General features: G+C 40.4%; 1 protein-coding gene across 2 annotated transcripts; it reads right to left on the reverse strand.

The window, feature by feature from the left end:
- Positions 1-642: 642 nt before the first annotated feature.
- LOC4326296 (light-mediated development protein DET1) lies at positions 643-8,511 on the reverse strand. 2 transcript variants are annotated; one of them, XM_015766622.3, is made up of 11 exons: positions 8,298-8,511; positions 7,611-8,035; positions 7,262-7,490; positions 3,632-3,727; positions 3,253-3,321; positions 2,963-3,019; positions 2,797-2,877; positions 2,554-2,718; positions 1,798-1,893; positions 1,306-1,405; positions 643-1,044 (listed from the first exon to the last, which is right to left on the reverse strand). In XM_015766622.3, exons 1-11 carry the CDS (start codon positions 8,376-8,378, stop codon positions 908-910), a joined length of 1,536 nt encoding a protein of 511 aa, XP_015622108.1. In that variant the 5' UTR covers positions 8,379-8,511; the 3' UTR covers positions 643-907. The 2 variants fall into 2 exon arrangements, with proteins under 2 accessions (XP_015622108.1, XP_015622107.1); XM_015766621.3 differs by having other exon boundaries at positions 1,798-1,896.
- Positions 8,512-12,562: the final 4,051 nt, after the last annotated feature.

The following is a 12,562-nucleotide window of genomic DNA, read 5'->3' on the forward strand; positions in this document are numbered from 1 at the left end:
AACTGTCCGGGTGTGGCGTGATCCGAATAAGGCTACTTTTGTGCTTAATTAGGAGTTAATTGAGTATTGGTGCCAAATGCTTTCAAATAAAAAGAGCTGTATATTATGATAGTTTGTTTAATAATAAATCTAATAACATCAATTTTAAAGATTGATCTTTTCTATTTTTTTAGCTATTAATAATCAAAGTTAAAAATGTTTGACTTATTACTATGCTAAAAATGTTTATATTTTGGGACGGAGGGTTCATAATGTTCATTCGATGTCCTTTTATCACATCGCTGTAAGTCTTATATAATTACTCTCCTTTGAGCCCACCTATTAACAAAAGTACTCACTCAACACAGACGGACTCTATCATCAAGGCCTGGGGTTTCCTGGACTAAATAAATGGTTAACTACAGAAGCCCATAAACCCAGAGATCACAGCCCTTAGATAAACAACTATTGATGTTTATCTCGGGGTCAATCATCATAGGCAAGAATTGCACTGATCGCATCGAACCGATCAAAAAAAAACTAACTAATTTAATAGTAACACTTTCAAGCCTTGTTGCAAGATGGACGATCTATATATACAGTGACAAATTGAGCTAAGCCCCTAGGAAAAGGCTTCGGGATCAGGAGGGGAAGACAGCGAAATGAATTCAAAATAAAAGCTCATTTTGTTAACTCTATTTTACCTTCCTTTTTTAGATGAACTACATTTACCTTCAGACAGCCATATTCCTACAAAATGTACATTCCAGCATACTCGAAGCAAGGAGAACCTAAACCCACATTTTTCCTTTGCCTATAATAAGATCTTTGCCGATAAAACATCCTACTACAAGCGGCCAAAATTTTTACTGAGCTGTGCACCGCTCACAACTGTTACAAATACAATTGAGGGAACGGCAATATCGTTCTATCTCCTGAAATGTAAATTGACAACAGTTGGCTGCATATATGTCTGCTGAATAGAAAGTGCGAGAGGGAAAAATGGGTGAAACAAGAAGGAAGATATTCTTTTTGCCCTGCTGTCAGAAGCACCAGAATCTGAACCTGCAAAGTTTAAACCAAGGATATTTTGATTTACATGACCAACAAAAAATAGATCAAACTCGAAAGTAACTTATTCTACACTCAGCCATATAGTATGCCTATATGTTCACAACATGTTAACCATTATTTTGGTTTATTCATATGATGCGGCCTTCGTAATTGTAATATTACACAATGTCCTTGATAATTATATGAAGATACAAGCACGAACTTCAGAATCTAGATAATAATTGCTAACGACGATGATCTAGTAAGAAATACCTGGTTTTATCTTGAATTTGACAACATTTGGCTGTTTCACTGATATAAATTTTATTGGATGCTCTGTACAGTGTCTGTGCCGATCAATCGCTGAAATCAGCTGAAAACGAGGGACAAGGAAATGTCAAGAACTAAATAACAATAAGAAAAAAAACTAACATTTATTCATAGGAGTGGATCAAAGGGACCTATGAAAGTGGGTAGATGATTTTCTTACCCTTCAGTTATGCCCACATGGAAAAGAACAACCATAATTCATGCCAGTGGTAGTTTTTATTTAGCAAAGTCAAAAGGGGGATAAAATAGACAAAAGTGCCTCGCATGGCTTATATTTAGAGAAGATTGTGTCACATATTTGTTAGTCAAGGTAGCATCTTCTATGTGTTTGAACTTGACTGTAAACTGTAAACTGTAAAAGTAGCCAAAAATAAATTTCGAAAATATCAACTGCTTTCTGATGTATAATTATTTCAAACAAGTTGAAGAGCGAACCTTCTCATCATACCGAAACAATGATAGGTCAAAGTATGGCGAAGGACTTTGTGATTGACAAGTGTAAGGTAGTGACGCCATCATCTTTTTCACAAACTGCTAAATATAGAGCAGGCATTTACCAAAAGTCAGCATCACAAATTAGTTAGCATATGCCTTATGCCATATATAAATAGTAAGAGTAACATAAAATAAATGTGGATTTCAAGAAATATCAAAGATCATCAACTAGTAATTTCACACCTCTAGCTTTTCATCACAAAGATTTGGCTCATTCTAAAATTTTCACAAGCAAACCACTTGTCCTGGTGTTAATAGAAGCAGACATAAAAAAAGGCCCTTACTGGAAGACTGCTCAAGCTCACAAGGTTCAAGGCTTAACGGTAATACAGGGATACCTTTTAAATTCCTCACATACAGTTCAATGCCAAGACGATTCAGAAAATTTTCAGTTCAATGTTTAAGAAAACTTTCATTATGCATTTGGGATTTAGCGTTGCTCTACATTATTCAGTTCAATGTTGGTGATTTAGTGTTGCTGTACATTATATCCAAGCATGTAGAACTGAGCAGTATTGACTTAATAATTGAAACTCGTACGGTTTCTAATCAGAACATTGCAAAAGATGTAGGCATTAGCACAATAACTTTTAAACAATCTCACATCTTGTGGAAACAATATAAACAGACTAACAGAGCCAAGAACTGTAGTGAGTCAAAAAATAAAAATCATACCCCTGATGCTATCAATATTACCTGTGAGGTGCTGTTTGCTTTATTTTTAATTGTCCGAAGTTGATCGAGAGCATGAACATTATTGGAATGTGACGAGATAAAATTTCCATGCGATGAATTTTGTGGATTTGTGTGAAAATGGTCATAAAAATATTCAAACAATGAATAGAGCTCCTCCGAAGAATTCTGTTGATAAATTGCATAATAAGCTCAACGTAACAAACGGAAACAACTCCAACAACATGTTTCAATGAGAATAGGTACCTGATAGAGTGAAACAATATCTGTCGTCTCCATGTTGTACACAGCAAAGAATGCTGAATTCTGTTCAGTGCTGCGAGAAACCTAAAGAAACATAAATGTACTTACAGTTAAATGACATCAGGTTATGCACAACTGACTGGTAAGATGTCTGGAAAAATGGATTTACCCCTCCATCCACACTACCAAACTTGATAAATAGGTGATGACGATCCAAAAACTGCACCTGTTCAACTATCATGTTATAAGCACCTTTACGAAAAATATATATATGTATATTTGATAGAATATGGAATGTTTGGTTATCAGCACATGCTCTATCATCAAGGTTGTGTTATTACTGAGAGTTAGCTAAAATTAACTATATTGGTTCCAGGTAAAGGGTTAAGAAACTTTTCAAGAAATAAAAGTAGGGAAAGAGAGTAAGAGACAAAGTGAGCAGTGGATGTATGTAGGTACCTTCCATATGATAAGATCAACATAGTCTTGAAAGTGAAAATAGAACTTCTTCTTCAGATGCTGGACTCTCTGTAAACAAATCCATTGGTTCAACAAACAATTAAAACAAAATATTTTGCTCCACAACAAATTAAGTTCCAAAGACAGAACACAACAGTACCAATGAAAGAGGAAATATACAAGAGAAGGATGGAAAAAAGGTATAAATATTACTTTTAGCAGTGGGCATGTCAGTTGGGACAACTTAAATATAATATCTACTTTACATCAATATTCAAAAGTATGTGATCAACCTTGGAACAGGACCATGGCACAGAAGACAACGCACACCTTAATTCAAAACTAATACCAAATGAATGAACTAGAAAAGATGGCTAACCAAGGTCTGATCAGATTCCTCATTCCATGTCTTGCGAAAAATAAATGACAACAACCGTTGCTTGATGCCAGGAAGAAAAGAAACACCTCGTGCAGCCTGCAGGCATCAAGTACATTGACAGTTTGTGATTCATACGTAGATTTGATTTAGATTTATCGTGCATAAGTTCATAACTAGAATAATATCAACTATTGTTGATCAAGAATAATAGATCATGGACATGAATATTTTCCTAGACTGAGAAGGCGCTTTTGTGCAATAAAAATAGTGGGGGAAACAAGGAGCCAAAGTTAAAAAAAAATCCAAAGAACTAGTAGTAATGAATGAATGAATGAATGAACATGGTGGAAATAAAATTACGAGAAATATATTTCAAGCAACAAATGGGGAAGTGCATATCTGCTTCTCTATCACTAGTCTCCTGTAAGTTATACCGTTTACATAACAGAAACAATATGAAAACAATAGAAGAATGTCATTAGCAAATAGATAATCAAATATGTCAGAACAAAAGCACTCCTGGACAGATGCAGGCATACAATTTTCTTTTCTTTCTCTCTATTTTTAACATAGCACCAAAAATATTGCTTGCTACAGTCTAGAAGATCAATTCAGTCCAATAAATATTCTTGGTTATAGCCTAATTTATTTTTCAGCAAAGAATGGGTGTTGAAATCAGTGGTTATTGACCTATTTGTTGTTTTATCTGGCAACCCATTAAAACTGGAATGATTACTCCTCTTTATATAATCTCCTGGTGATGCTCCAGTAGCTCTCATATATTAGTTTACTTAAACGCCGTGGAAATGCTTGAGAATTAGAGCGCCACGTCAGCGTATTTTTGCACAAAGGTCCCTGAACTTCCAGTTAATTATGTGCCAGTCCCAGCTACCCCACCGTCCGATCTTGTGCTACGATCGATCTGGGTCGTACATCTGTCCTACCGTGCCGGCGCTTCCACACCTGTGATATCGTCGGATCACAAACGGACGGCAGAGATTGCACCAAACCCTAGCCTCATTGTCCGCTTCGCCCGCAGCCGCGCAAGCGCGCCGCCTCGCCTCCTCCTCCCTCATGCGCGCCGGCCCGCTCCCTCGCTCTTCTCCTCCCCTCGCATACGCCGTCATCGCCGTTGTCGCCGCCGCCAACGTCGCCGCCGCCGACATCACCGCAGCTGCCGCCACCGCGCTCTTCTAGCCGTCATTGCCACATCGGAAGATCCAGCCACCCGAACGAGAGGTATGCTAGCGGCTGCCCTCTTTCTTTCTTTTTTTTCCTTACAGCGATATTCCTACTGAAGAAAGCAGAGGAGGGTGATCCCATTGTGCTACTGCTAGACCCAATGGAATTGAAGTGAGAAGGGAGCAATAGAGGAACTAGGGGAAAAGATGGGCAAAAGATTGTGCTACTCTGATGCAGTTTTCAGAGACTACATTATTTATTTATATTCAGACCACATTCCAATTTATGAGGTAATTGGTTCATGCTTCATCCTAATTTCAATTATATGATTTTCTTTTCTTAGTATGCAATTTACATCTAGCTGATATTTGCAATCTTTGAAGTCCAAATCAGAGAATGTGAAAAACTGCAAAGTTGCAGGTATCAAGTTTAAGGACAGAGGTAACTTCTGATAAGAAGTCTGTGTATTGCAGTTCGACTATAACTTGATCTGTCAACTTGCAGAGGGTTTTCACCCCATTTACATGGCAGATAATGCCATTCTTTGTATATGGAAGTTGTAGAATTCAGCTCCTTAATCCAGTACTTTCATATTTGCTTTAGTTGTCATATTAAATTTTCAAATCAACTAAGTTTTGGTTCATCATGTTTTTAATTTGCAGAATATTACAATCATGCAATGTTTATCTCATCGACAAACTGTTGAATGACCATCATTTTGGAAAATGAACAAGACATCTCACTTTCAGCAACTGCTGATGCTTGCATTTGAATTATATTGAGGTATCCAAACTTCCAGAGCAATGTTCTATTCTATTTCAGCAAAATGATTTAGGCTTAATTCATCATGATGTCAAATGTCAAGTATATGCTCTGTCCCACCTATGAGAAAGCAACAACCTATCTGACAAAGTGACAGTTATAGTTTGTAGGTCTTCCAATTTATATGTACAAGATACAAATGAAGAATATTCATAAATGATTGTGGGATAAGTTCAGACCCACATGAAAGGTTCTGCAACGTGTTTTCAGTTTTGATTTTTTTTAAAGAGATCCTATGAGAAATTCTAGATGCGCTTCTTCATTCTATGATGGGTTGTCTATATACATTAGTTTTCCTTGATTACACATGAGCGCATGTACCACTAATATAGTTGCCATCGGCTCCATGTTCTTCCTATTTCTTTACAAAATATCCTATTGTTATAGCAAGTGTACTTACTTTTTGGATAGGAGTTCATGAAAATTGTTCTTTTGTATACAGCATCCATGATTTATATTTATGTCTTAGTTGTTCTTTATCTTGAGACAAGCAAGGTGACAGATCCTTCTTGCAAAACAAAACTCCTACTTTTGTTGAGAGGGGCAACCCATTGTCCTCAGCTCATGAAAAAAAATAATGAACGAAGCTATCAGTTGAAGAACCAAGCACACTAAGATGATAGAGGCTTATATGGTATATCTTGGATTGCATGACCACTTACCTGAGCAATAATTTCCTTCTCAATATGGAACGATAGCCATATTTCACTAACTACATGATCTGTTATTTTTCTACCACATATTAAGTTTTCACTAGGTTAATTATTACAATGCAGTTTAGTTCTTTGTGATACAAATGAGGCATTTTAGTTAAGTCGTATGGAAACACCATTTCTCCCTACTTCACAGCCATACATATTTTAGTTTTTTGAGTTAGTCATGCTTCCCTTACCAACTTCTCTATATATTTTGTGGGCATATTTACCTTCTATTGTAAAAACTGTCTAGACCAATTCTCATGGATTGCTCTTATTATTATCATTGTAGATGGTGATAGGGATCAGCAAGCGTGCAGTACATCTCAAGCACCTGCAAGCTGGTGGTTGGATCTTTACTGGCCATAGCTACTAATTCTTTTTTATGAAAAAAATTCCTCAATCAAATAAATCTCAAATATCAGATTATATCTGGTCAGTGTAACTAATGTGTTATCCTGACTCTGAAGTCAATTTTGAATAATCTTGAATTGGATCAATGCAAAGATATCTTCTATTCTTTACCCTTTGCATTATCGAGGATTGGTGAACATGTTAAGTTCAGATGTTACGGTGATATCTATCTTTTGGGGGAAGCAAGATAAATTTATACCATATTTTACCTTAATGATGCAATTTAGTTTTTTTATTTACAATTTGATCATATTACAGAGCATGCTTGGATGGCAGAGCAAAGAAAAGTACGAAGTATGGTGAAAGATGATTTTTGTTTTAAGTGCAAACAGTAATTGTTAGATCACACGCAGCGTAGCGCGTGCTTCTTTCTAGTTACTATTATTTGAACTATGAATGCCCATGGTTCCAGTGCAATCAACACCAATTTGATTAGACAGGTAATACATGACCAGTACCAACTATGATGTAAACTAAATATAGATCCAGCAATCTTGCCGTAGGGATCAGTAGGTACCTGACCATGTGAATGGAGAAATAGCTCATCATCTTCCTGGCAAAATGCACCAATTTTGCGTACTTCAACAAGGTTGCCTGAATCTCGTATCTGTAGGACATGAATTGTTTGATATCGAAGAGAGACAATGCATAGCAGGTCCTCATACAAGTAAGCTCCAATACTATGAGCCAGATTGATAAAATCATTGCGGAAAGCTTTCTCATCTAGTATTGCGCCATCGTCTAGCCTGAACAAGAGAAATATAGAAGTCGAGAACCATTCAAACGAAAGGAAAGGATGGTTATAATACATAGACATCATAACGGACAACTAAAAGTGCATTCCTAGCGAAACAAGATGATTGTACCTGACAAGATAGAAAGTAATTTTCTCAATTGATGGTACCCCATGAATAGCACCCTCAGTGGCACTTGAATCGTTGCTTTGTGCAGTTGATGTGGCAAATAAGCCAAACTGATGGCACTCCATGTAAAGGAAAAAGTCCTTGCAGATGTATTCATTGCTAGATGCAAGTGAAATTGAGTAGAGCTGCTTAAAGAAGCTGTCGAATTTCTTTGCTTTGGGTGGAAGATCATGAGAGTCGCATGGCTCATTGCATGAAAATGTTGGCCAGATGGGACGGTACACGATTAAATCTTGGTGGTTCCGGCTAAAAGCCACAAGATAGTTGCCATCATCAGTGAATTTACGAAATGAATAATCTGGGCAATCTATGTCACATATAGTGTAACTCGGAACCAAGTTCTCATAGAACTGTCTAACAGTGTTAACCTGTCAACAAGAGGGGGAAAAAAGAAGATGATGAAATCTGCTAGTATAATTGAATAGACAGTGCGCGATGCGAACTAGTAGTCGAGACGTGTGACGATGATAATAGTGAATTGACAATTGTTGAAGCGAGAAAAGGGAAATTCTATGTGGGTAGGTAGGTCAGGCATATACTCAATAAGAAAGGAAGGCAGCAAATAAGAAAGGAATACTAGTCAATATATAGTCCGTAGAAAGAGAAAGGAATGGGGGGCGGTGGGCGTACAGTAGCGCCGGGGCGTGGGGAGAGGAACTGGCGGTCGAAGACCCTGGAGGCGAGGTTGGCGCTGCGGAAGAAGGTCGCCATCACCGGGCCGCCCGTAGCCTAGCCGCCGCCGGCATCGCACGGGCGGAGGCCCTCCTGCTTGCTGCGGCGCGGGCGCGGCGGAGGAGAGAGGAATTTGGTTGGTTGGATGGTGTGGTGGTGTCTGCTCTCTCTTGTTGTTTGTGGCCACACTAGGGGTGGATATCTTGGCTCGGCTCGGCTCGCTCCAGCTCGTTAGTGTACCGAGCTGGCTCGGCTCGGAGCCAGCTCGTTCGGGGAGGCCGCGACCGACGAGGGATGGGCGGATGGCGAGGAGGAGGGGCCGAGGACGCGAGGTGCCACCGTGCGACCGGCTCGCTGCGGGCCTTGGTCGCCGGTGGTGGCAGGATGCGTCTCGCTCTCGCACTCTCGCTCGTGTTCGCCGGTTCGCGTGTGGGTTGTGGCCGCGGCGCCTGTGTTCCTTACTGTCTGCGTGCCTCTTCTCTGTGAATTAGGGATTCTAGGGTTTGTTTACTCAAGGAAATAGGCTATTGGGCCACTAATGGGCTTTTCTGGTTAGGTAGCCCGGCTCGGAGTGGACTCCTGGTCCTGGTGTTTCTCTGGCTCGTTGGCCTCGTGAGCAGCTTGCGAGCCAGCTCGAGCTAAACCCTTGGCTCAGCTCGTTAGCTTTTCTCAACGAGCCGACCACGAGCCGAGCGCACCCCTATTTGTGGTGCTCAATTTTTTGGGAGAACCAAAGCGAAGCAACTGCAACTGCGAGCACCACCGGGACATGCCTTGTGCATTCAAAGCACACCAACAAAAAAAACGATTCAGCCCAAAATAAAATATTTTATTACTATATACTATCTCCGTCCTAAAATATAACCATTTATAGATCCTGGCAATGGTCTCTGAGATACTATTTTGATCACTAATATTTATAAAAATAAGATATTTTAAATAAAAGAGTTGTATATTATGATAATTTGTTTACATGATTGACCTTTTTATTTTGCTATTAATGGCTAAAGTTAAAAATGTTTGACATGTTACTATGCTAAAAATGCTTATATTTTGGGATGGAGGGAGTAGTATTTTGTTGTTTGCCGTTTGAAAGCCATTTTAGTAAAATAAATTGCGATAAACAAAACTTCTAAAATTAAATTTCATTTTTTTTTAATTTTTTGCGAGTGTGGCTAACACAACAATAAGGCTGCATTCGTTCCAGCCGATTCCCAACTCTCCCCTCTCGTTTTCCGTACGTACACTTTCAAACTGCTAAATGGTGTGTGTTTTATAAAAATATTATATATGAAAGTTGCTTAAAAAATCATATTTGATTAATTTTTGAAAAAAAAATAGCTAATACTTAATTAATCACGTGCCAATTGCCTGTTCCGTTTCCGTGTGCACTCTTCGTGTTGGGAAGCAAAAATGAAGGAACCCAGCCTAAGCGACGTGAACAAGGCCCACAAACAAATTTTCTTTAGCAAATAGTAGGATTTTTGTCGAAATCGTATAAAACTATATATATTTTAAGTTGTGCCATATAATATTTAGTTTTCAAATTTCGCAGTACACACCACCCTTATTCAAGTTTTTATGCAGTTGGATAATGTTAGCTTCATAAATCATTTGGATGACCATTTTCTTCTTATTTTAGATTAAATATGAATTTTAAAACCATTAATTGTTGCTAACTTTAAAACAGTTATATTTCATTTTTTAAAGAAAACTTGTATAAAAAAAGTTCTTGAAAAAACACACCTTTTGCGGTTCCTGAAACATGGTAACTGAAAACGAGCAAATTGACACTCCTAAACTCAATACCAAACGGATCCTTAGCATAATGTTTTTTCCCATTTCTAAAATTTGAAATATGATATGTTTTTTTTGTTTTGTTTTGTCCTATTCTATTCTCAGCATTAGCCATTAGACCCTTAATAATACGGATAAACAAGTTGTACCTATAAATGACTTTTTAAGGGATTGTCTATGTAGCTTTTGACATAAAAATAACTCCTAAATTTTGGACCATTGGATCACTTTGAAATTTGTGCAACATACTTAAACCCTAGTTTTTCTCCTTCCCTCATAAGTCCACCTAACCGCACACTACTTTCACGTGCTTGCACACGCAACTCTTCCATGCTTGGCCTCGTCGGTTACCCGTAAGTGGTAAAACAATGCCGACAAGGCCCCCTCCATTTTTCCTTTCCCATTCTCTTCCCAAGGTGATGGCTACGAGTGCCTTTACCTCGTCGTCCTCCCAGTCTCTGGCGGCTCCCTGTTGTTGGGATCCACCACCACGTCTTAACCAGTTTCATCATTTGCCCTACGATGCCAACGTTGGGCCACCATCGTTGCCAACCTCGTGGCTCCAGCACATCGCTGCCTGCCTATGTCCACCGACCATCTCTCTAAGTGTTGGGGAAACACCCTCTTCCCCCTCCTATAACCACTCGGAATAAGTTCATATGAGGTCCCTTAACTTGTCAACGAATCTGATTTTTGTCCCTCAACCGGAAAACCAGACACCTCGGGTCCCTCAACTATCAAAACCGGTACAAATTAGGTACCTCGGCGGTTTTGGCTGATGTGGCGCCTACGTGGCTACTTTGACTCGGTCTTCATCTGACGTGGCATTGACGTGGTGCTTATGTGGCAATTCGATCCGGAAAAATAATAAAACCCCGTGGGACCCACCTGTCAGTCTCACTCAGAAAATAGTAGGACCCACGTGAGCCCCACATGTCAGTCCAACTCACCCCTCTTCTTCCTCCTCTCTCTCTCTCCATGTCCCCTCTCTTCTCTTCCTCTCCCCTCTCTTCATCTTCTCTTCCCGCATGCGAGCGAGGCTGGCAGCGGGCGGCCACCTCGGCGAGGCGCTGATCTCGCGCGCCACCGCCGCACTCCACCTCCGAGCCACCGCCGGTCCCGGGGGTTCGAGGCTTCGAGCGACTCGTTCCGCTGCTTCGAACTCCACCTCCTCCCCCGCGTCATGGGCACGCCGCTGGCCCCCATCCCTTTGAAGCTAGCAGATCCCCTGCCTCTCCTCTCTATCAAGGGGACCCTCATTGTACGGCACATTTCTTGCTTCACCTGCTTGTTTGGTGCTTCGCTTCTAGGAGATCGATGTGGTTGATTCATGGCTGTGCATCTGGTACTCACTCACTGTGAAAAATACAAGAGTCGGCGTCGGCACAGTATATTCTGCAGCAGTACATGGCGGCGTCGGGCGGCTACCAGCTGCTGCAACCGTGGGCCCAGCGGCCGCGACGCCGCCTCCGTCGAGCAGGGAGGCTTCGTTTCGTCCTCTGGCAGATGGCGCTCAACATGTGGTACGTCGAGCTCGCCGTCGGCGGCAGCAAGGTGCACGCGGGATCCAACAGTCGTCTCGTCTGGCGCCACACGCCAGCGGCGGCGAGGGCGGGGGAGGGGAAAGGAAGGCGGCGGCTCAGAGGTGGAGTGAGGCGGCGCGTCACTGAGGTCACCGCCCGCCTCGCTCGCATGCGGAAGAGAAGATGAAGACATGTGGGGCCCATGTAGGCCCCACTATTTTTTATTAATTTGTGGGTGAAACTGAGACATGTGGGTCCCACAGGTTTTATTATTTTTCCAAGATCGAATTGCCACGTAAGCGCCACGTCAATGCCACGTCAGATGAAGACCGAGTCAAATTAGCCACGTAGACGCCACATCAGCCAAAACCACCTTCAAAACCGCCGAGGATCTAATCTGCACTGGTTTTAATAGTTAAGGGACCCGTTGTGTTTGGTTTTCTGGTTGAGGGACGAAAATCAGATTCATTTACAAGTTAAGGGACCTCATATGAACTTGTGTATGTCCCTTGTCGGAATTAGGGGTGTTGCCAGTGCTGGAGAAGAGGGGAAGCTCACAGGAGTCAAAGGAGATAATGGTCCAAAATCTATAGATATCATCCTTAGATTTATGTCGAATGACATTTAACAAATTCGTTTATTTAATTGGTTTTAGTCTTTTACTTCGCTGATGGAGACAAAAAGAAAACCACATACTCTCTTCGTTCCAAAATTTAGTAAACTAAGATGGGATTAGACTCAGACCCATCCTACATATTGGAACAGAGATATATCTTTACTATTATAAAAATTAAAGATGTTTTTGCTATTATTTTGATATGTCATCCGTGTTTGAGTCGGTTTTTAAAGTCTGTTCGCTTTTAGAAATACAGATCCATGTTTAAGTCGGATTTTAAGTTTGTT

Source organism: Oryza sativa, chromosome 1 (genome assembly GCF_034140825.1).
Source record: "Oryza sativa Japonica Group chromosome 1, ASM3414082v1".
Taxonomy (NCBI): Eukaryota; Viridiplantae; Streptophyta; class Magnoliopsida; order Poales; family Poaceae; genus Oryza; species Oryza sativa.

Bases quoted from the DNA above. Each gene is read 5' to 3' on its own strand.
- LOC4326296 (XM_015766621.3), bottom strand. From the start codon at position 8,378: ATGGCGACCTTCTTCCGCAGCGCCAACCTCGCCTCCAGGGTCTTCGAC. The intron at 2,719-2,796 runs GTACCTATTCTC...ATTTATCAACAG, and splicing joins ATATTGTTTCACTCTATCAG to AATTCTTCGGAGGAGCTCTA. The intron at 1,897-2,553 runs GTAATATTGATA...CTCTATATTTAG, and splicing joins AAGCAAACAGCACCTCACAG to CAGTTTGTGAAAAAGATGAT.